This window comes from Pituophis catenifer, unplaced genomic scaffold, assembly GCF_029215685.1.
Source record: "Pituophis catenifer annectens isolate HBS135680 unplaced genomic scaffold, rPitCat1.0.hap2 SCAF_10, whole genome shotgun sequence".
NCBI classification, from domain to species: Eukaryota; Metazoa; Chordata; class Lepidosauria; order Squamata; family Colubridae; genus Pituophis; species Pituophis catenifer.
This window is the reverse complement of record NW_027256890.1, coordinates 25,688,696-25,712,060: the sequence shown is the minus strand read 5'-3', so window position 1 is coordinate 25,712,060 and position 23,365 is coordinate 25,688,696. Positions and strand designations below refer to the sequence as shown.

At 45.4% G+C, this 23,365-nt stretch overlaps 2 protein-coding genes across 2 annotated transcripts in view; both read left to right on the top strand.

Annotated features, from left to right (window-relative positions):
- LOC139322401 (uncharacterized) overlaps nt 1-3,313 on the top strand; it is a 9,063-nt gene extending 5,750 nt beyond the window's left edge. Inside the window, exons 5-7 of the mRNA XM_070951500.1 lie at nt 966-1,073; nt 2,161-2,189; nt 3,246-3,313. Coding sequence (XP_070807601.1) covers nt 966-1,073; nt 2,161-2,189; nt 3,246-3,313 — 205 coding nt within the window. The remainder of the gene's footprint in view (nt 1-965; nt 1,074-2,160; nt 2,190-3,245) is intronic.
- Nucleotides 3,258-23,365, top strand: LOC139322008 (echinoderm microtubule-associated protein-like 3). Its single transcript, XM_070950975.1, is given in 19 exon segments — nt 3,258-3,281; nt 5,897-6,020; nt 6,354-6,503; nt 7,407-7,476; nt 7,951-8,061; nt 9,300-9,395; nt 9,789-9,923; nt 10,825-10,963; nt 11,058-11,143; nt 11,145-11,210; nt 12,923-13,048; nt 14,491-14,622; nt 17,269-17,336; nt 17,573-17,661; nt 19,278-19,375; nt 19,884-19,971; nt 20,881-20,979; nt 21,132-21,262; nt 21,593-23,365. Coding segments are annotated over 18 exon segments (1,983 nt in total). The 5' UTR covers nt 3,258-3,281; nt 5,897-5,913; the 3' UTR covers nt 21,785-23,365.

Below are 23,365 nucleotides of genomic sequence, written 5' to 3'. Positions count from 1 at the left end.
ATCATAGCAAGATCTTCCATTGTTTTCCTTTTTTCCTTTGCATTAAACCCCAGTTTTTTTTTCTTTTAATTATTTTTTCCTTTTTCCTTTGCATTACATCTGTCTTTCCTTCCCAAGATATTTCTTTTGTCTTCTTCCTTTCGCTCAAATCGGACTCTTCCCTTTCTATTAAATGTTTTCTTTCTTCCTTTGCATTAAATCTGACTCTCTTTTTTTCCTTTCCTTTCGTTTCCTTCCCTTCCCTTCCCTTCTTCTGCCTTCCTTCCCTTCCCTTCTTCTATCTTCCCTTCTTCTGTCTTCTTTCCCTTCCCTTCTTCTATCTTCCCTTCCTTTCCTTCCCTTCCTTTCCTTCCCTTCTTCTATCATCCTTCCCTTCCCTTCTTCTATCTTCCTTTCCTTCCCTTCCCTTCCCTTCCCTTCCCTTCCCTTCCCTTCCCTTCCCTTCTTCTATCATCCTTCCCTTCCCTTCCCTTCTTCTATCTTCCTTTCCTTTCCTTTCCTTTCCTTTCCTTTCCTTTCCTTTCCTTTCCTTCCCTTCCCTTCCCTTCCCTTCCCTTCCCTTCCTTTCCTTTCCCTTCCCTTCTTCTATCATCCTTCCCTTCCCTTCTTCTATCTTCCTTCCCTTCCCTCCCTTCCCTTCCCTTCCCTTCTTCTATCATCCTTCCCTTCCCTTCCCTTCCCTTCTTCTATCTTCCTTTCCTTTCCTTCCCTTCCCTTCCCTTCTTCTATCATCCTTCCCTTCCCTTCCCTTCCCTTCCCTTCCCTTTCCTTTATCTTCTTTTCCTTTCCTTTCTTGCATTTCTTCTATCTTCCTTTCCTTTCCTTTCCTTTCCTTTCCTTTCCTTTCCTTTCCTTTCCTTTCCTTTCCTTTCCTTTCCTTTCCTCCCTTTCTCTTTCCTTTCCCTTTTTCTCTTTTCCTTCCTTCCTTCTTCCTTTGCGTGATGTGGAATTCCTTTCCTTTCCAGGCTGCGAAGGAACAGCTCCTCTGACAAACTGGCCAGGACCAAACAGCACCTCCAGAAGAAAGCAGCTTCAACCGCAAATCTTTTTAACCGGTCCAGCAGCCTTGAAAAGTGAGAAAAAAAAAACAAAAACATGCCCGCATATAATACAGGTAGTTCCTTGACTTACAACAGCTCGTTTAGTGACCAATTGAAGTTACAACGGCACTGGGGGAAAAAAAATGGCTTATGGCCGTTTTTCACACTTAACGACCGTTGCAACATCCCCACAGTCAACGCGATCCAAATTCGGACGCTTGGCAACTGACTTGTATTTATGACGGTTGCAGTGTCCTGGGGTTTCGTGATGCCCTTTTGCAACCTTCTGATGAGCAAAGTCAACAGGGAAGCCAGATTCACTTCACAGCTGTGTTACTAGCTGAACAAGTCCAGTCATTCACTTAACAACGGTGGCAAGGAAGGTCGTAAAATGGGGCAAAATTCACTTAACATCTGCATTGTTTAGCAACCGAAATTTTGGGCTCAATTGTGGTCGTAAGGTGAGGATTACCTGTCCCATTTGCCCCGGTCCTGTTGTGGTTGGAGGGAAAAACGGGTGGATTTCAAGCTCGTCCCTCTAACTCAGCCCAAGAACCAGAGTGGGGAGTTCTGAGTTCGAATCCCCCCTCAGCCTGAGGACTTAGAGCCAGTTTTTCCTCTCTGAGCTCAGCCTACCCTACAGGGAAGTTGTGGCGAGGAAAAGGAAGTGACGACAATGCAATATACAGACGGTCCTAGATTTAAGACCAGAATTGGGATTAGAACTTCCATCATTAAGCGGAGCAGCCGTTAAGTGAGCCGCGCCCGATTTTACGACCGTTTTTACCACGGTTGTTAAATGAATCGCTCCACTTAAGTAAATCACACAGTCGTTAAGCGAATCCAACTTCCCCATTGGCTTTGCCTGTCGAAAGCCAGCTGGGAAGGTCGCCAGCGTAGACCACGTACCCCGTGAGGACGCTTTGATGGTTGTAAGTGCGAGGACCGGTCATAAGTCCACGTTCTTCAGTGCCATTCTGACTTCGAACGGTCGCTGAACGCAGCGTCGTGAGTCGAGGACTGCCTGTACAGGAAAACGGAAACGGGATAATTTAAAAATAGAAAGTAATCATGTCAGATAAGCGGTGAACTGTCTGATGTTCTGTTTTGCATCTTGCAGCCGATCGAAGGATCCCACCTTAAGCCCAGGTGAGTGAGTTTCCAGCTGTGTTTATGTGTTTGCAGTTTGCAAGTGTGGTTTTTTTCTCAAGGACCAGGATGACGGTCACTGTCCCACCTCTGAAGCTGGGGGACAAGGGGTGCCTGCCAATGGTCACTCAGAGGCCCCTGAACCCCCGAGATGAGTGAAAAATAAATTTAATAATAATAATAATAATAATAATAATAATAATAAATAAATATTATTATTATTATTATTATTATTATATTTTTATTAATTTTAATATAATAATAATAATAATAATATATAATATAATTATTATAATTAATTATAATATAATTATAATATTATAATAAAATAATATATTATTATTATTATATATAAATATATATAAAAAAACCACTGGGAACATCAGGTTGAGAAAGTTTCAGAGAATGAGAAACTCAAGATCTTGTGGGACTTTAGGATTCAGACTGACAGGCACTTGGTCCATAACGCACCTGACATAACAATAGTTGAAAAGAAAAAAGTATGGTTCATTGACATTGCAGTACCTGGTGATGCACGGATTGAAGATAAGCAGCAAGAAAAAACTCACAAAGTACCGGGACTTGCAAATTGAAGTTGAGCGACTGTGGAAAAAGAAATCGTGTGTTGTCCCGATTGTAATTGGAGCCCTCGGAGCAATACCCAAAGGGCTACCCCGCTCTTTAGAAATTCTAAATTTGCCGGACTTGAACATTTTGACTCTATAAAAAACCACCTTACTCGGAACAGCTGACATCCTCCGACGATACCTTAACGGTTCCTAGGTCCTTGGTTAGGACTCGAGCTGCTGAGCTATTAACCAGCCTCAAAGGCTGTGAATCTCACTAAAGATTAACCAATAATAATAATAATAATAATAATAATAATAATAATAATAATAATAATAATAGAGCCAGTTAATGGTATTTGTGATGCATTTTTGAATGTTCAGTTGACTGAGTTTCAGGTTTAATGAATAAAATACATAATAATAATAATTATTATTATTATTTCTGCTGAGGAAAGGACAAATCGCCTCTTTCTGTTCTTCCCTGCAGGACCGACAAGTTCTCGGCGTTTGAACTATAACCTAGGTGAGGATCTTCGAAAAGGAGTGACTGGCTAGTTATCAGGGAGTGGGTTTAATTAGGACTGAGTGGGTGGGAGATGGTTGGCCATCATTCGTGGGGTCTTGTAAGATGTTCCTCAACATACGACCACCATTGACAGTGTTTTTGGTCAGAAAGTGGCATTTGTCAGCAAGGAATGCCCATTGAGGACAATGAGTTTGCTTAATGACCGTGGTGTTCGCTTACTTAACGACCACTGCTAAAACGGTCATAAAATTCCAGCTGGCCTGACGGTTGTAAGTCGAGGACTATTGGTAGAAAGGAAGAATCAACTTTGCCATCTGACCCACATGCTATTTTCCTACATAAAGAGATATTTTATTTTATTTTATTTTATTTTATTTTATTTTATTTTATTTTATTATTTTATTTTATTTTATTTTATTATTCTATTCTATTCTATTCTATTCTATTCTATTCTTTTCTTTTCTTTATAGCAGAATGGGGTAGATTGCAGGAAAGAGCATTTGACTTAATAATGTAATTCTAATAGTAGTTTTAAGACTGATTGGGCAGATGCAGGGGTGACGTTCTAATATAATCTTAATCATATTTAATTTGTATCTCAAATTATTGTATTCCATTCGGATTTCATTCTAGATTGTATTTTACTCTCATTTCATTTTAAATGAAATTTAAAATGAACACATTTTAAATCGTGTTTTATTCCTATTCCAATTTTATTTTAAATTGTTTCTACCAAATTCTTGTAATAATTGTTTCTGGAGCTCTGTACTTTGATATGGCCTAAGGGCTAATCAATAAAATAAAGATTGATTATTTTATTTTATTTTATTTTATTTATTATTTTATTTTATTTATTATTTTATTTTATGTTTTTATTTTATTTTATTATTTTATTTTATGTTTTTATTTTATTATTTTATTTTATTTTATGATGTTATTTTACTTTATTTTATTATTTTATTTTATTTATTATTTTATTTTATGTTTTTATTTTATTTTATTATTTTATTTTATGTTTTTATTTTATTTTATTATTTTATTTTATTTTATGATGTTATTTTATTTTATTTTATTTTATTTTATTATTTTATTTTATTTTATTTTATTATTTTATTTTATTTATTATTTTATTTTATGTTTTTATTTTATTTTATTATTTTATTTTGTTTTTATTTTATTTTATTTTATTATTTTATTTTATTTTATTATGTTATTTTATTTTATTTTATTTTATTTTATTTTATTTTATTTTATTTTATTTTATTTTATTTTATTATTTTATTTTATTTTATTTTACCTCACCAAACACACACACACACAGAGTTTAACAGATTAACAGAGTTGGAAGGGGCCTTGCAGGTCATCGAGTCCAACCCCCTGCCCAAGCTGGAGACCCTACATCTGCCTCTACCTAGGATCCTTCCCCAAAACAACATGGACCTTGCCTTTTTTAGAATATAGAATAGAATATAGGACCACAGAGTTGAAAAGGCACCTTGGAGGTCTTCTAGTCCAACCCCCTGCTCAGCAGGAAATCCTATCCCATTTCAGACAAATGGCTGCCTAACCTTTTCTTAGAAACCTCCAGTGATGGAGCAACTTCTGTAAGCGAGTCGTCCCACTAAGTTTGTTTATTTATTTATTTATATTTAAATTTGTATACCGCCCTTCTCCCAAAGGACTCAGGGCGGTGAACAGCCAAAGGTAAAAAAAACATAGAATACAGAAATTTAAAAGCAATTTAAAATAGATTAAACAATTTGGCCCAACAATTAAAATGACCTAAATTTTCCTCTTTTAAATGGGAATTTTAAATTTGGTTTTAAATTATTGGGGGTTTTAAAATGGTTCAGCCGAATTTATTTAATTTGTTTTATCTCTATTTTAAATTTTGTATCTATATGTTTTATCTTATGGCTGTTCACCGCCCTGAGTCCTTCGGGAGCAGGGCGGTATGCAAATTTAATTAATAAAATAAAATAATAAAATAAAATACCCCATTTAAAATTCAAATTCAAATTAAACAATTGGAGAAGTTAGGCCAGCCCTTTTTTATTTGTTGAAATAAAAAAGTCTTGAGGGCCCAGCGGAAAGCACGTAAATCCGGAATCGCCCGTATCTCAATTAATTGCTCTTGTCAGGAAATTCCTCCTTAATTCTAAGAGAATAACAGAATAACAGAGTTGGAAGGGACCTTGGAGGTCTTCTAGTCCAACCCCCTGTTCGGGCAGGAAACCCTGTACGATATCAGACAAATGGTTGTCTGAAATCTCTTCTTAAAAACTTCCAGAGCGCTCGCAACTTCTGGAGGCAAGTTGTTCCACCGGTTAATTATTTTGAAGCTTCCTGTGAGAAAAATCTTCTTCTTCTTCTTCTTCTTCTTCTTCTTCTTCTTCTTCTTCTTCTTCTTCTTCTTCTTCTTCTTCTTCTTCTTCCTCTTCCTCTTCCTCTTCCTCTTCTTCTTCTTCTTCTTCTTCTTTTGAAGCTTCCTGTGAGAAAGATCTTCTTCTTCTTCTTCTTCTTCTTCTTCTTCTTCTTCTTCTTATTATTATTATTATTATTATTATTATTATTATCATCATCATCATCATTTCCACCCTCTGTCCCTTCAGAAGGACTTTCCATCAAGATGTTTCTGCGTGGACGTCCCATAACCATGTACATCCCTTCCGACTTCCATAACTACGAGGATCTGCGCATGGAGCTGCCAACTCAGAAGCTGCAACTGGACTGGGTGTATCCTTCACAGGCGTCCTTCCCCCTTTCCCAAAACTGCATAGCTTTAAGCTTCAGGTCGTCCTCCACTTACGACCGGTTGCTTAGTGACCATTCGAAGTTACGACCCTACCTAATAAGGACAACTTACAACCCAGATCCAAGGTTCTGGAGGGGCTGAGTGTCAGAACTCCAGATCCGGTCGTAAGTCCTCTTTTTGAGGTGGGTCAATACTTTCAACGGTCATTAAGCGACTCGTCATATGTCAAGGAATACCTGTAGATTCCCCACCCCACCCCACCCCTGGGGTCAGGGATTATACTTTGGGCACTTTTTTTCTTAACACCTCTCCAGCTATGGTTATCGGGGACGTGATTGCCGTTCCAACCTCTACGTCTTAACATCCGGAGAGTTGGTGTACTTCATTGCCTGCGTGGTGGTGCTTTACCACGTCCAGCGGCGCACCCAGCGCCACTATCTTCGCCACACCGACTGCGTGCGCTGGTGAGCGGGTGGGATTAGCGCAGAGGCACCCCAGTCATCTTTCCTGTCTAAGGCGGGACTAGAACTCGCAGTCTCCTGGTGGTTGTCCCAAAGTCACCCAGCCGGCTTTCATGCCTAATGAGGAACTAGAACTCCCAGGCTCCTAGTAATTAGCCCAACATCACCCGGACGACTTTCATGCCTAATGAGGAACTAGAACTCCCACTCTCCTGATGATTGGCTCAAAGTCACCCAGCCGGCTTATATGCCTAATGAGGAACTAGAACACCCAGGCTCCTAGTGATTGGCCCAACATCACCTGGCCAACTTTCATGCCTAATGAGGAACTAGAACTCCTACTCTCCTGGTGATTGGCCCAAAGTCATGCAGCCGGCTTTCATGCCTAATGAGGAACTAGAACTCCCAGGCTCCTAGTGATTGGCCCAACATCACCCAGCCGACTTTCATGCCTAAAGGGGACTAGAACTCCCACTTTCATGGTGATTGGCCCAAAGTCATGCAGCCGGCTTTCATGCCGAATGAGGAACTAGAACTCCCAGGCTCCTAGTGATTAACCCAACATCACCCGGCCAACTTTCATGCCTAATGAGGAACTAGAACTCCCAGGCTCCTAGTGATTAGTCCAACATCACCCGGCCGACTTTCATACCTAATGAGGAACTAGAACTCCCAAGCTCCTAGTGAGTGGCCCAACATCACCCGGCTGACTTTTATGCCTAATGAGGAACTAGAACTCACCTTCTCCCTGATGATTGGCCAAAGTCACCCAGGTGGCTTTCTTGCCGAAGGCAGGACTAGAACTCCCCGTCTCCTGGTTTCTCCTTCAAAAGGGAAGCGATGGTGGATAGAATCCGAAAAGGTCTACAAGGGTTCTCCTAGGCAAATTTTGTACATTTTTTGTAGCCTTGCAGTACATCCTGACGGAGTCCGTGTGGCCTCGGGGCAGATGGCCGGCGTGGACAAAGACGGCAAGGTAATCCCACTGTTAGCCCTTCGAGGTAGTCCAGACAAGAAGCACAATCAGGAATGCTATAGCTAGTCCTCATTCAGTGACCGTTTGCAGTTTCGACGGGGATGAAAAACCCAATTTTACTCCCAATCTTCCTATTTGCAACCATGAGCAACGGAAAGCCAAAGGAAGATTACCTATGCTCAGCCGTAGTTTTACTTAGCCCTACTTCATTTAATGACTTTGTTGCTGCTCCCAATTTTGGTCACTAAACGGGGACTACTTACAGCTTTTTTTCATTGACGGTCGTAAGTGTCAGGAGAAGGTTGTAAGTCCCTTTTTCTGAGTGCCGTCGTAACTTCAAGCAGTCACGAAAGAAACGGTTGTAAGTCAAAAACCAGCTATAGACATACATTCTTTTTCTACTGTTTCAGTGCTGATGCTCAGAAATGCTGACCTGGGGGTTTTTTTTGGGCTGGGGTGGGGTCTTTCCTGCAGCCGCTGCAGCCCTTCGTTCACATCTGGGACTCCGTCACACTTCTGACCCTGCAGCAAATCGGTCTGGGCAGTTTCGAGAGAGGCGTTGGTTCCCTGGCCTTCTCTACAGCGGTAAGTGTTCAGTTCCCTTCCTTGAAAGGAAGGCCGAAAAGGAAGAATAAATCTTATTTATTTCCTCTGATGCCCTTTTGCAGAAAATCTCAATCCAGCTTGCAGTATTGGATTGCACCCTTGGCAGCATCTTAGTCTCCTCTCCCAAGGTCTTCCCCACATACCATTCCAGCCGTCGCCTTTACATCCTGAGAAACTAGGGAGGGTCCCTTCTGAGCCTGTCCGTTATGCAGCCGAGGGCTCGGCTGTCTCTTATCTGACTTTTCCCTTGGCAGCGTTTCTCCGTCCAGTTTCCCAGGGTCTTTCTCCTTTACATCTGAAGACACTAAGGAGGGTCCCTTCTGAACTGCTTTCTCCATCCATTATGCAGCTGAGGGTTTAGCTGTCTCTTATCTAACCCTTCCCCTTGGCATCTTTTCATCCATCCCTCAAGATCTTTCTCACATATGCCTGTCCATTATGCAGCCAAGGGCTCAGCTGTCTCTTATCTAACTGTCTCTTATCCCTCAGCAGCATCTCTTCACCCTTCTCCCAAGGTCTTTCTCCTTTACATCCTAGGAAACTAGGGAGGGTCCCTTCTGAGCCTGTCCGTTATGCAGCCGAGGGCTCGGCTGTCTCTTATCTGACTTTTCACTTGGCAGCGTTTCTCCGTCCAGTTTCCCAGGGTCTTTCTCCTTTACATCTGAAGACACTAGGGAGGGTCCCTTCTGAACTGCTTTCTCCATCCATTATGCAGCTGAGGGTTCAGCTGTCTCTTATCTAACCCTTCCCCTTGGCATCTTTTCATCCATCCCTCAAGATCTTTCTCACATATGCCTGTCCATTATGCAGCCAAGGGCTCAGCTGTCTCTTATCTAACTGTCTCTTATCCCTCAGCAGCATCTCTTCACCCTTCTCCCAAGGTCTTTCTCCTTTACATCCTAGGAAACTAGGGAGGGTCCCTTCTGAATCTTTTGTCCATTATGAAGCTCAGCTGTCTCTTATCTGACTGTTCCCTTGGCAGCATCTTAGTCTCCTCTCCCAAGGTCTTCCCCACATACCATTCCAGCCGTCTCCTTTATATCCTGAGAAACTAGGGAGGGTCCCTTCTGAGTCTTTCTCCACCCATTATGCAGCTGAGGGCTAGGCTGACTCTTATCTGACTGTTCCCTTGGCAGCATCTTTTCATCCATCCCCCAAGGTCTTTTCCGCACACCGTTCCAACCTGACCTGCCATTCTTTCCCTCCCCCCTATCAAGGACGAGGGCGCCTACCTGTGTGTGATTGATGAATCCAATGAACACATGTTCTCCGTGTGGGATTGTGTCCGTGGCACCAAGCAAGCCGAAATCAAGGTGAGAGCTGGAAAGAGCCAGATGTGGGATGCAGTGATGCTGGCTTCTATGGCAGATTTAAAAAAAAAAATAAGTGGGAGGAGCATTCAAGGATGGAAGCATACACTGTGTCACTAACTTAACAACCGCGGTGATCCACTTAACCGCTGTGGCAAAGAACGGTCGTAAAATGGGACTAGACTCCCTTAACAACGGTCTCGCTTAGCAGTGGAGATTTTGGGCTCAATTGCAGCCGTAAATTGAGGACGACTTGTATTTGCAGGCATGGCGGCTGCACACATGAATTTGGGGTTTTGATCCTGCAGGATCCATTTCACACACATGAATGAATCATGACAGATCCCATAGACTGAGAGGTGTTTTTTTTTTTTTGCTCTTCCTTTTTCTACCTAGAGCACCAACGAATCCGTTCTGATGGTAGAGTTTAATCCCCAAGACAGTAGCAACATCATCACCGCTGGAAAATCTCACATCTATTTCTGGACCTGGGTGGGAAGCAGCTTAACCAAGAAACAGGGGATCTTTGGGGTAAAAGAATCTTGGATTTTATACATATATGTAGATTTTGTGTCTTAGGTGGGACTAGAACTCACTGTCTCCTGGTGATTGGCCCAACACCATCCGCTCAGCTTTCATGCCAAAGGGGGAACTAGAATTCACGATCTCCTGGTGATTGGTGGAAAAATCATCCAGCCAGCTTTCACACTTAAGCTGGGACTAGAATTCACCATCTCCTGGTGACTGGCCCAGATTCACTCAGACAGCTTTCATGCCTAAGGTGGTACTAGAATTCACCGTATCCTAGTAAATTGTGCAAAATCACCCAGCCAGCTTTCACACTTAAGCTTGAACTAGAATTCACCATCTCCTGATGTCTGGTCCAAATTCACTCAGACAGTTTTCATGCCTAAAGTGGTACTAGAATTCCCTGCCTCCTGGTGATTGGCCTAAAATCACCTAACTGATTTTCATGCCTAACGTGGGACTAGAACTCACCACCTCCAGATAATCGGTCCAAAGTCACCTAGCTGGCTTTCCTGCCTAAGGCAGGACCAGAACTCACCATCTCCTGGCGATTAGTCCAAAGTCATCATCGGCTGTCATGCCTAAAGGCCATCTAGAATCCACCATCTCCTGATGGTGATTGGCCCAAAGTTCTCCAACCAGCTTTCATGCCTAAAGTGGTACTAGAATTCACTGTCCCCTGGTGATCGGCCTAAAGTCCCGCAGCCAGCTTTCATGCCTAAGGCGAAACTAGAACTCCCCATCTCCTGGCAATCGGTCCAAAGTCAACTTTCCTGCCTAAGGTGGGTCTAGAATTCACCGTCTCCTGGTTTCTAGTCTTAAATCACGAGACCAAACTGGCTCCCTAGGCCCTAGGCAGTCCGTTCGACTCGCCCTTCAGTGATACCAACTTCTCTCCCCTCAGAAATACAAGAAACCCAAGTTTATCCAGTGCTTCGTGTTTGACACCAACGGGGATGTCCTCACCGGAGATTCCGAAGGCAACATCCTGACCTGGGCCAGGGCAGCGGCCGACATTCGCACCTTGGGCAAGGGGGCGAAAGGTAGGCAAAGAGGGAGAGAGGCCGAGAGACGTTTGTCCGGACTGGGGAAGACGGACGTCGGGTTGCAACGATGGCTCCGTCTTTCCTCTCGCAGAGACCTATCAGATCAGCAAGCAAACCCACGCCCACGAAGGGAGCATCTTCTGCCTCTGTCTGTGCCGGGACGGTTCGGTCTTGAGCGGGGGGCGGTAAGGATCGGCGTTTGGTTCAGTGGAGCCCCCTCCTCACTGTCCTGCAGGAGGTGGAGGTAAGTTTTGTGTGTGTGTGTGTGTGTGTGGTGTGTGTGTGTGTGTGTGTGTGTGTGTGAAACAGACTTCAGGAGGGGGCACATCAGCAAAAGTTGCTTGGCATAATTTTTTCCCCCTCACTAATGAGGACTAGAGCCTTGTGAAGTCTCAGAAGGGGATTGTTAGCTTGGAATAATTTTCTCCCTTGCTAATGAGGACTAAGGGGACGCGGTGGCTCAGCGGCTAAGACGCCGAGCTTGTCGATCGAAAGGGTCGGCCGTTCAGCGGTTCGAATCCCTGGCGCCGCATAATGGGGTGAGCTCCCGTGACTTGTCCCAGCTTCTGCCAACCTAGCAGTTCGAAAGCAGGTAAAAAAAATGCAAGTAGAAAAATAGGGACCACCTTTGGTGGGAAGGGAACAGCATTTTCCGTGCGCCTTTGGCGTTGAGCCATGTTGGCAACGTGACCACGGAGACGTCTTCGGACAACACTGGCTCTTCGGCTTTGAAACGGAGATGAACACTGCCCCTTAGAGTTGGGAACGAACTAGCACATATGTGCGAGGGGAACCTTTATCTTTACTTAATGAGGACTAGAGCCTTGTGATGTCTCATAAGGGGGATGGTTATCTCACTTCGAGGTGGTCCAGCTTAGGAAAACAAAGTTGTGAATGCTAATTCGTGCAGTCCTTGACTCATAAACTTTTCTTTAGCGGCTGTTCGAAGTGATGACGCCATGGAAAAAAAATGTGATTTATAGCTGATCTTTGTACTTATGACCGCTGCAGGATCCCCCACGGTCCTGTGATCAAAATCTGGTCGCTTGGCAACTGTTCTGACCAAGGCTTCCCCCAAGAGCATGAAGCAGACTCCTTGTCCCAACAAAAAAAAACCCTCCTTTTTATGAAGTGACTGTGAATTCCTCTCATTCGCATCCAGCAAAGTCTTTCAAGGGAGAATTTTCAGTCACAGACCTTTATCTGGCTTGGAGAGCTGCCAGGCTGATATCTTCAAAATTTGGCAAGGAGTCTCGGAGAGTCACGAACCAATTAAGCGGACTAATTGCCTCCTGCAAACTCCACTCCCCTTTCGCTCCTCTTTTATTCCCTCTGGGAGGGGCCATTCACCGTCCACTTGTGGCTTTACTCCTGAGTCGCCCCTTGTTCTTTAGCCGTTCCCTTCGTCTGGCAACTCTGTGCATGCGCACACTGGGAACAGGCTCCAGCTGTTCTTCTCCCTCACTGATGTCTGACTCTGAAGGCAGCTGACAACTGTCAGACGGCCTTGGCCCCCTCTCTGCCTCCGACGCAGAGCCCTCATCAGAGCCCTCCCCAGGCTCCAGGACTGGCCCATGTTCCTCCCCAACCTCCTCACTCTCCGAATCTGCTGCCACAACAGCAACCAGCCATCTATATATGATGGTTGCAACATCCCAGGGTCATACAATCACGATCGGCCACCTCCCCAAAAGGCTTCCAACAAGGAAAGCCGAGGGGGAAATTGGCTTTTCGCTTAACGACCGTAGGTTTCACTTCACTTAAGTGACTCGCTTAACGACCGCGGCGATCGGGGCTGTCAAATGGGATGCAGCTCACTTTTAACGCCCACTTTGCTGATTGGGAGGGGAGTACCCGTCCATCTGTTTAAAAAAAAAAGAAAAAAAAAGTCCTGAGTTTGCATACGTTTATACATATTGTCATTTTCATTTTTTTTTTTTAAAACTTTCGGCTCAGATACCGGAGCAATTCGGCGCCGTGCGCACCATCGCAGACGGCGAGAGCGGGGAGCTTTTGGTGGGGACCACGCGCAACGCCCTGCTACGCGGCAGTTTGGCCGAGGGCTTCAAACCCATCATCCAGGTGATCAGAGACGCCCCAAAGTCAACCCTCCTCCTAGCTACTTCTCCTGCCCCCCACTTTAGGATAGGATTCAGAATAGAATAGAATAGAAAATAGAGGATAGGATAGGATAGGATAGGATAGGATAGGATAGGATAGGATAGGATAGGATAGGATAGGATAGGATAGGATAGGATAGGATAGGATAGGAGGATAGGATTTAAATAGAATGGAATGGAATGGAATGGAATGGAATGGAATGGAATGGAATGGAATGGAATGGAAAATAGAAAATAGAAAATAAAAAATAGAAAACAATAGAATAGAATAGAATAGAATAGAATAGAATAGAATAGAATAGAATAGAATAGAATAGAATAGAATAGGATTCAGAATAGGAGAGGAGAGGAGAGGAGAGGAGAGGAGAAGAGAAGAGAAGAGAAGAGAAGAGAAGAGAAGAGAAGAGAAGAGAAGAGAGAAAATAAGAATAGAATAGAAAATAGAATAGAGTAGAAAATAGAAAATAGAAAACAATAGAATAGAATTGAACAGGATTCGGAATAGAAGAGGAGAAGAGAAGAGAAAATAAGAATAGAATAGAAAATAGAATAGAATAGAAAATAGAAAATAGAAAATAATAGAATAGAATAGGATTCAGAATAGGAGAGGAGAGGAGAGGAGAGGAGAGGAGAGGAGAAGATAAGATAAGAGAAAATAAGAATAGAATAGAAAATAGAATAGAATAGAAAATAGAAAATAGAAAACAATAGAATAGAATAGAATAGGATTCAGAATAGAAGAGGAGAGGAGAGGAGAGGAGAGGAGAGGAGAGGAGAGGAGAGGAGAGGAGAGGAGAGGAGAGGAGAGGAGAAGAGAAGAGAAGAGAAGAGAAGAGAAGAGAAGAGAAGAGAAGAGAAGAGAAGAGAAGAGAAGAGAAGAATAGAATAGAAAATAGAAAATAGAAAATAGAAAATAATTGAAAATCGAAAATCTAATAGGATTCATAATAGAATAGAAGAGAAAATAGAAGAGAAGAGAAAATAGAGAAAAGAGAAGAGGAGAGGAGAGGAGAAGAGGCTCGGCTCGGAGGGATCTTGGAGATCCAGCCCCCTGTTCAAGCAGGAGCACCTATACAATCCCAAACAAGTGCCTGTCCAGTCTCTTATTTAAAACCTCCAGTGATGGAGCGCCCACGATTTCTAGTGGCGAGCTGTTCCACTGGTTAATTGTCCTCACAGTTAGGAAGTTTCTCCTTCATTCCAGGCTGCTTCCCTCTCTGATTAGTTTCCATCCATTGCTTCTTGTCCTGCCCTCCGGTGCTTTGGAGAATAATTTGACCCCCTCTCTTCTTTGGGGGCAGCCCCTCAAAAACTGGAATGCCGCCATCCTGTCGCCCCTAATTCTTCTCTTCTTTCAGACGAGCCAAACTTTCTCGGCCGCAACTCCGTTCTTTCCCTTTGCAGGGCCACACGGACGAACTCTGGGGTCTGGGGACTCACCCCTCCCGGGATCTTTTCGTGACTTGTGGCTACGACAAACAACTCTGTCTGTGGGACGGTAGCGAACATATGATGGCTTGGAGCCTCACCTTGGAGGTACTGTACGCAGGGGTGGGCTTCAAAAATGTTAGCAAGGGGTTCTCTGCCCGGTTGCTGGGTGGGCGTGGCCATGGTGGGCGTGGCCTAGTTGGCCTCCTGCACCATGGTGTGTGTGTGGGGGGGGACGTTTTTGCCCTCCTCAGGCTCCGGAGGGATTTCTCGAGCCTCCGGGAGGGGTGAAAATGGCCTCCCCAGGCTCCAGAGGCTCTCTGGAGGCTGGAAACGAACTTACGAACTTCTGGTAGGCCAGTTTTTTTGCCCTCCGCAAGCCTCTGCGTGCGCCCTGCACTTACTTGCGTCTCTCTCCTCTCTGTCTCTCTCCCCTCCCTCTCTCCCTCTCAACTCTCTCTCTCTCCTCTCTGCTCTCTCCCCTCCCTCTCTCCCTCTGTGTCTCTCTCCTCTCCCTCTCTCCTCTCTCTCTCTCAACTCTCTCCCCTCCCTCTCTCCCTCTGTGTCTCTCTCCTCTCTCTCTCCTCTCCCTCTCTCCTCTCTCTCTCTCAACTCTCTCTCTCTCCTCTCTCTGCTCTCTCCCCCTCCCTCTCTCTCTCTGTGTCTCTCTCCTCTCTCTCTGCTCTCTCCCACTCCCTCTCTCCCTCTGTGTCTCTCTCCTCTCCCTCTCTCTCTCAACTCTCTCTCTCTCCTCTCTGCTCTCTCCCCTCCCTCTCTCCCTCTGTGTCTCTCTCCTCTCTCTCCTCTCCCTCTCTCTCTCTCAACTCTCCCCTCCCTCTCTCCCTCTGTGTCTCTCTCCTCTCTCTCTCCTCTCCCTCTCTCCTCTCTCTCTCTCTCAACTCTCTCTCTCTCCTCTCTCTGCTCTCTCCCCCTCCCTCTCTCTCTCTGTGTCTCTCTCTCCTCTCCCTCTCTCCTCTCTCTCTCTCAACTCTCTCCCCTCCCTCTCTCCCTCTGTGTCTCTCTCCTCTCTCTCTCCTCTCCCTCTCTCCTCTCTCTCTCTCAACTCTCTCTCTCTCCTCTCTCTGCTCTCTCCCCCTCCCTCTCTCTCTCTGTGTCTCTCTCCTCTCTCTCTGCTCTCTCCCCCTCCCTCTCTCCCTCTGTGTCTCTCTCCTCTCCCTCTCTCTCTCAACTCTCTCTCTCTCCTCTCTGCTCTCTCCCCTCCCTCTCTCCCTCTGTGTCTCTCTCCTCTCTCTCCTCTCCCTCTCTCTCTCTCAACTCTCTCTCTCTCCTCTCTCTCTGCTCTCTCCCCCTCCCTCTCTCCCTCTGTGTCTCTCTCCTCTCTCTCCTCTCCCTCTCTCTCTCTCTCAACTCTCTCTCTCCTCTCTCTCTGCTCTCTCCCCCTCCCTCTCTCCCTCTCTGTCTCTCTCTCCTCTCTCTCTCCTCTCCCTCTCTCCTCTCTCTCTCTCAACTCTCTCTCTGCTCTCTCCCCTCCCTCTCTCCCTCTGTGTCTCTCTCCTCTCTCTCTCCTCTCCCTCTCTCTCTCTCAACTCTCTCTCTCTCCTCTCTCTCTGCTCTCTCCCCCTCCCTCTCTCCTCTCTCTCTGCTCTCTCCCCCTCCCTCTCTCCCTGTGTCTGTCTCCTCTCTCTCTCCTCTCTCTCTGCTCTCTCCCCCTCCCTCTCTCCCTGTGTCTCTCTCCTCTCTCTCTCCTCTCCCTCTCTCTCTCAACTCTCTCTCTCTCCTCTCTCTCTGCTCTCTACCCCTCCCTCTCTCCTCTCTCTCTCTCAACTCTCTCTCCTCTCTCTGCTCTCTCCCCCTCCCTCTCCCTCTCTCCTCTCTCTCTCAACTCTCTCTCTCCTCTCTCTCTGCTCTCTCCCCCCTCCCTCTCTCCCTCTGTGTCTCTCTCCTCTCTCTCTCCTCTCCCTCTCTCTCTCTCAACTCTCTCTCTCTCCTCTCTCTCTGCTCTCTCCCCCCTCCCTCTCTCCCTCTCTGTGTCTCTCTCCTCTCTCTCTCTCCTCTCCCTCTCTCCTCTCTCTCTCAACTCTCTCTCTCTCCTCTCTCTCTGCTCTCTCCCCTCCCTCTCTCCCTCTCTGTGTCTCTCTCCTCTCTCTCTCTCCTCTCCCTCTCTCCTCTCTCTCTCTCAACTCTCTCTCTCTCCTCTCTCTCTGCTCTCTCCCCTCCCTCTCTCCCTCTGTGTCTCTCTCCTCTCTCTCTCCTCTCCCTCTCCACTCTCTCTCTCAACTCTCTCTCTCTCCTCTCTCTGCTCTCTCCCCCTCCCTCTCTCCCTCTGTGTCTCTCTCCTCTCTCTCTCCTCTCCCTCTCTCCTCTCTCTCAACTCTCTCTCTCTCCTCTCTCTGCTCTCTCCCCCTCCCTCTCTCCCTCTCTGTGTCTCTCTCCTCTCTCTCCTCTCCCTCTCCTCTCTCTCAACTCTATCTCTCCTCTCTCTCTGCTCTCTCCCCCTCCCTCTCTCCCTCTCTGTGTCTCTCTCCTCTCTCTCCTCTCCCTCTCCTCTCTCTCAACTCTATCTCTCCTCTCTCTGCTCTCTCCCCCTCCCTCTCCTCCCTGTGTCTCTCTCCTCTCTCCTCTCCCTCTCTCCTCTCTCAACTCTCTCTCTCTCCTCTCTCTGCTCTCTCCCACTCCCTCTCTCCCTCTCTGTGTCTCTCTCCTCTCTCTCCTCTCCCTCTCCCTCTCTCTGCTCTTTCTCCCCCCTCCCTCTCCCCCTTCTCTCTTCCCCCCCTCTCTCTTTCCACTCCTCAGGAAACAGGACTCTGTGCTGATTTCCACCCCAGTGGGAAAGTGGTGACTGTGGGACTCAGCACTGGACGGTAACTCCCTCCCCTCCCCTCCCCCTCCCCTCCCCGGCCATCTGCCCTGGGGCTCAGCAGTGGGCGGGTGACCCTTCCTGTTGGAAGCTGAGCTCCTCTGTCCTACCCTGCAGGGTGCGGAGGTGCCAGCCCGGGTGGAACGGATTTCACTTTTTCCACAGCTGCTAAAATCTTGGGGGGGGGGAAGAGATTTGGCAAGATCAAAGTTATAAAATGACCCCTTTTATCTCTCTCAGGTGGCTGGTGCTGGACACGGAAACGCGACAGGTGTTGTCCAGCTATACGGATGGAAACGAGCAGCTGTCTGTCGTACGTTATTCCCCAGGTGAGATTTTCTGGTTTGCTTTTGATCTTTTCCTGTTTGTTGAGTTCTTGGTATTTTCTGAGCTTGGTTGTCTTCCTGCAGACGTTTCATTACCAGGCTTGGTGACATCAGCAGTGCTTGGGGGAGTGAAGGGGTCTGGTTATTTAAATATAATACCTTTCTCTGGCAGCCTTGGGATGTCCTTCCTTCCTTCCTTCCTTCCTTCCTTCCTTCCTTCCTTCCTTCCTTCCTTCCTTCCGCCTGTCTGTCTGTCTGTCTTTCTTTCTTTCTTTCTCTTTCTCCTTCCTTTCTCCCTCCCTCCCTCTCATCCATCTTTCTTTCTTTCTTTCTCCCTCATCCCTCCCTCCCTCCCCCTGTCTTTCTTTCCTTCTTTCTTTCTTTCTCTTTCTTTCTTTCTTTCTTTCTTCCTCCCTCCCTCCCATCTTTCTTTCTTTCTTTTTATTTCTTTCTCCTTCCTTCCTCCCTCCCTCCCTCCTGTCTTTCTTTCTTTCTTTCTTTTCTTTTTTCTTTCTTTCTTTCTTTCTACTTCCTTCCTCCCTTCCTTCCGCCCGCATGTCTTTTCTTTCTTTCTTTCTTTCTTTCTTTCTTTCTTTCTTTCTTTCTTTCTTTCTTTCTTTCTTTCTTTTCTCTTTCTCCTTCCTTTCTCCCTCCCTCCCTCTCACCCATCTTTCTTTCTTTCTTTCTTTTTCTTTCTTTCTTTCTTTCTTTCTTTCTTTTTCTTTCTTTCTTTTCTTCCTTTCTTCCTCCCTCCATCCCTCCTGTTTTTCTTTCTTTCTTTTTATTTCTTTCTCCTTCCTTCCTCCCTCCTTCCTTCCTGTCTTTCTTTCTTTCTTTTCTTTTTTTCTTTCTTTCTTTCTACTTCCTGCCTTCCTCCCGCCCACATATCTTTTCTTTTCTTTTCTTTCTTTCTTTCTTTCTTTCTTTCTTTCTTTCTTTCTTTCTTTTTCTTTCTTTCTTTCTTTCTTTCTTTCTGTCTTTCTCTTTCTTTTTCCTTCCTTCCTCCCTCCCTCCCTCCTTCCTTCCTTCTTTCCTTCCACTATTATTTCTTCTTTGATTATTTGTCCAACGTTGTTTCCTGCTTATCTGGGTGTGAGAAACTACATCTGAACTAAAACTGGCGGGACAAGCTACTTATATATATATAAAAACAGCCAGCCCACTTCACTCCCCCATGCACTGATGATGTTCTATAGCTTGGTAGTATAACATCTGCAAGAAAACAAGCAAGCTCTGAGAGCATCAGTAACACACACATACACACCCCACCGTTCAACCCTGAGCTACAAATATTCTCTACAATTGGATTTAGGCGCGTTTTTCTTGGTTGGTGAAGGAAAAGCAGAGAAACAGGGAGCGAGATCAGAGTCTGTCTTCAGTATTAATTGGCTGGCTAGCTGTTTTCTTCACTTCTGATCTGGCAAATGATGGTCACAATCCCTGATTCTTGGGAAGGGTTCAATCCATGGATAAAAATTGCCCAATCCAGTCTAAGCATCTGGCTGACAGTGCAGCCAACAATCAGAATTCCTTTGCTGATGGAAATAGCTGACTTTTCTCCTTCCTACTTTAAACTTGACTTTTTTGTTCTCTCTCTCTCTCTCTCTTTTTTATGCTAGATGGAGAGTTTTTGGCCATCGGTTCCCATGACAACTTCATCTATATATATAGTGTGGAAGAGAAAGAGCATAAATATACTCGATTTGGCCGCTGCACGGTGAGCTTGAAGGGCAAGGAATATCCGGTTAAATTTGGGCGATGGGAGAATGAAACAAATATATATCAAGAGGAATTTCTTCCTGGAAGTTTCTTTGTTTATTTATTCTGTAAATTATTATGGCTGCTCATCTTAATCAAATAATTCTGGGCCACTCTGGACAAGCATTAAAAACACACGGAGGTTTGTATAAAAAGCAATTCAAAAAAAGCCCATTCAAAGCACCAGATTAAAGAAAATAAACTATTCCGCTGACGTAAGAGAAAATCTTCGTTCCATCTTAGCCCGAAAGGAGAATTAAAGTTTAGTAAAACCGCCATAAACATTTGAAAAACGTGTTTTTACTATATATATATATTTTTTTTTTTTTGGCATTTCGGTCCTTCGGCCCGATTCTGCTTTCTTCTTCTCCGTTCTTGTCTTGCCCCTCTGAAAGTTATCGGATAATCGATCTCTTCAAATAAAGTCACAATAAAAGGTTGGTTTGTTTTTTTTTCTCTCACTTCAGGGACACTCTAGTTTCATCACGCATCTGGATTGGTCCAAGGATGGGAAATTCATCATGTCCAATTCTGGAGATTATGAAATCTTGTATTGTAAGTTTACTTTTTAAAAGGCAGCTGCTGGCTTTTTTTTCTCACAAACATGAAGACCGAGAGAGTTTGATCTAATATGGAAGGCGCCATTACCTAGAAACCAGGTAATGGTGAGTTCTAGTCCCACTCTAGGCATAAAAACTCGCTGGGTGACTTTGGGCCAATCACCAGGAGACTTGGGAGTTCTAGTGCCATTTTAGCTACAAAAGTTAGCTAGGTGACTTGGGCCAATCACCAGGAGACTGGGAGTTCTAGTGCCAATTTAGCTACAAAAGTCAACTAGGTGACTTTGGGCCAGTCACCAGGAGACTTGGGAGTTCTAGTGCCATTTTAGCTACAAAAGTCAGCTAGGTGACTTTGGGCCAGTCACCAGGAGACTTGGGAGTTCTAGTGCCAATTTAGCTACAAAAGTCAGCTAGGTGACTTTGGGCCAGTCACCAGGAGACTTGGGAGTTCTAGTGCCAATTTAGCTGCAAAAGTCAGCTAGGTGACTTGGGCCCAATCACCAGGAGACTGGGAGTTCTAGTGCCAATTTAGCTACAAAAGTCAGCTAGGTGACTTGGGCCTATCACCAGGAGACGGGGAGTTCTAGTCTCACTTTAGCTGCAAAAGCCAGCTGGTGACTTTGGACCAATCACCAGGAGACTGGGAGTTCTAGTTCCGCCTCAGGCACGAAAGTTGGCTGGGTGTCCCTTGGACCAGTCCCTCCCTCTCAGCCAGCCCACCACACAGTGTTGTTGTTGTGGGGAAAACAGGAGGAGGGAAGTGCCTTAGGGAGGTCTAGCACCTTGAGTGATTTGTAAAAAATAAAATAAAAATGAAGGCGGGATAGAAACCAACCAACTAATAATAATAATAATAATAATAATAATAATAATAATAATAATAATAGAAGCGATTTGCTTTCAGGGGAGGTGGCCAAAGGTTGCAAGCTAGTACGGAATCGGTTTGACAACAGGGACCGAGAGTGGGCCTCGTACACCTGCGTGCTGGGCTTCCATGTTTTTGGTAACTATTTTCATCGTTTCGATGGCGGTTGGGGTTTTGTCAGCGGCCCAGAAATCTCCCGGAATGGGGCAGGCATCACAAATCGAATCGATTCCGTCATATTAAAACCTTCCTTTTCTTTTTCCTCTTTCTTCTCTAACCCTCTAACCCAGGAGTTTGGCCCGACGGCTCAGATGGCACGGATATCAACTCCCTGTGCCGGTCTCACCACGAGCGGGTGGTGGCCGTCGCTGACGATTTTTGCAAAGTGCATCTCTTCCAATACCCGTGTGCCAAGCCCAAGGTAGGAGGGAGGGAGGGCGGTAAGGAAGAAGGGCACCCTTCCTTCCTGGGGTAAAGAATTAATAAATATTTTTCGGCTGAAGAGGTGGTTAAAAAAATCCTTTTAAAAGCCTCTGACGATCCCAGCTGAGTTGCCTGATCGGCAGAGGCTTTTAAAAGCATTTTTTTTTTTTACTTACAACCTCTTTGGCCGAAAAGGTTGTGGAAAAAATGTGTTTTTTTTTTTAAAAAAAAAAGCCTCTGCCGATCAGGCAACTCAGCTGGGATCGTCAGAGGCTTTTAAAGGCCTTTTTTTTTTTTCTACAACCTCTTTGTCCCCGTTCTTCCGCAGGCTCCTAGCCACGTCTACACCGGTCACGGCAGCCACGTCACAAACGTTCGCTTCACCCATGACGACGGCCATCTCATTTCCATGGGGGGCAAGGACACCAGCATCTTCCAATGGCGGGTGCTGGGGGGCAGCCCTCCGGCCAGCCGCTCCCTCTCCTCTGTTTCCTCGTACGAAGCCGGGGCCAGCACCTGAAGCTGCCGAAATCCTGACGTAAAAATTTCCAGGATGGCGACCGAATCCTCGCGGATGGGGAAATGCTCGAAGTGATCTCCGGCGTTGGTGATCGGAGGATCCCTTTTATTTTTTATTTTTTTGGGGGGGACCGGTGTTCGGCTTCCTTTCCGCCTTCCGCTTCGCCGGAGAATTTTCATTTGCTAACCGCGTCGTCGTTTGCTTATTAACCCAAGGTGACGGGACACGCAGCGAAGCGTGGTCGGATGCGCCAGGCCGAACACAACCCGCCGCGCGCGCCATGAAACGTGGTTGCGTGAAACGTGGTGCGTCGAAAAGGCAGCACTTGGTGAGGCTGGGAAGGATGGAGAGGCTGCTGAGACCAGACAGACAGGCTAAAGTAAAAAAAAGAGCCAAAATTTGCCTCCAGGCTTTTGCTCTGTACAGGCCTCAAAAGTTCTGGATTTTCAAAGCCTAAGAGAAAGATGGGCAAACTGGATCGCTTGCTTTATCCCCGTTTCAGGTAGTCCTCGACTTATGACCCGATCTGGGGCACGAATGTCCGATACTAAGCAAGGCGCTTTTTGCAACCTTTTTTTTAAACTTTTTTTTTTTTAATGCCACGGGTGTTATGGCGAAATTGCTGCCATCGTTCGGTAAGTCGCCCCGACGTTAAGAAGATCTGGCTTCCCCCCCCACATCGTTGTTCAGCGAGGGGCGCCCGGTTTCATGACCTTTTCGCCGCGGCGGTTAAATAAATCACCGAGGTCCTTAAGTGAATCAGGAGGACATTAAACAAATCCGGTGTCAGGCCTGGAAGCCAACTTTTTCGTTGGATCTTCCCTGGACTTCTTCCTTGACTTTGCTGGTTGGGAAACCAGCTGGGAAGATCACCAACGACGATCAAGGGATCCCCGGGACGCTTTGACCGTCATAAAGCTGCATGCACGTGACTCTGGGGAATGACCCAACGGTCATAAGTGCGAAAAAACGGTCATAAATCATTTTTTTCAGGATCGTAACTCCGAACGGATGCTAAACGAACAGAATTGTTATAAATCATGGATTACCTTTATATAGCACTGCTTCCCAAATCTGGTGAATTACCTAAAATTGAGTAAATGTGGGGTTTTTTTGGGGGGGGGGGTTTGGTAGCAAGGCACAAACCCATTAATGGATTTGCGGGAGGAACGATGAAACTCATGTCAAGCCATCAGTGCAAATCGTTATTTGAATAAAAGAAAAGGATCATTTGGGATCCTTTTGGTTAGTAAATTCAGGATGAATCTCCTGTGAGGCGGCCATGGGCCCTTCACAGAAATGGAAGAAATAAATAAAATTTAAAATACCCAAGTGCTTTACCTCGGTGAAGAAGCATTTTCCATTCCGGCTTTCATAAATGTGCAAAAAATGAAAATGTTTGTTGAACTCCGAAAATAGTTTGGGGTTTTAGAAAGAAAAAGGTTAGGAAGCATTGTTGTTTTATGTTTTATGAATTTTAAAAAACCACCCCAATTCTGTTTTTCCTATCATTTTGGACCTGGCTGGGTCCGATGTGTAAATAGGCGCATAAAAAGGAAGGTTTTGATATTTGAGAAATAA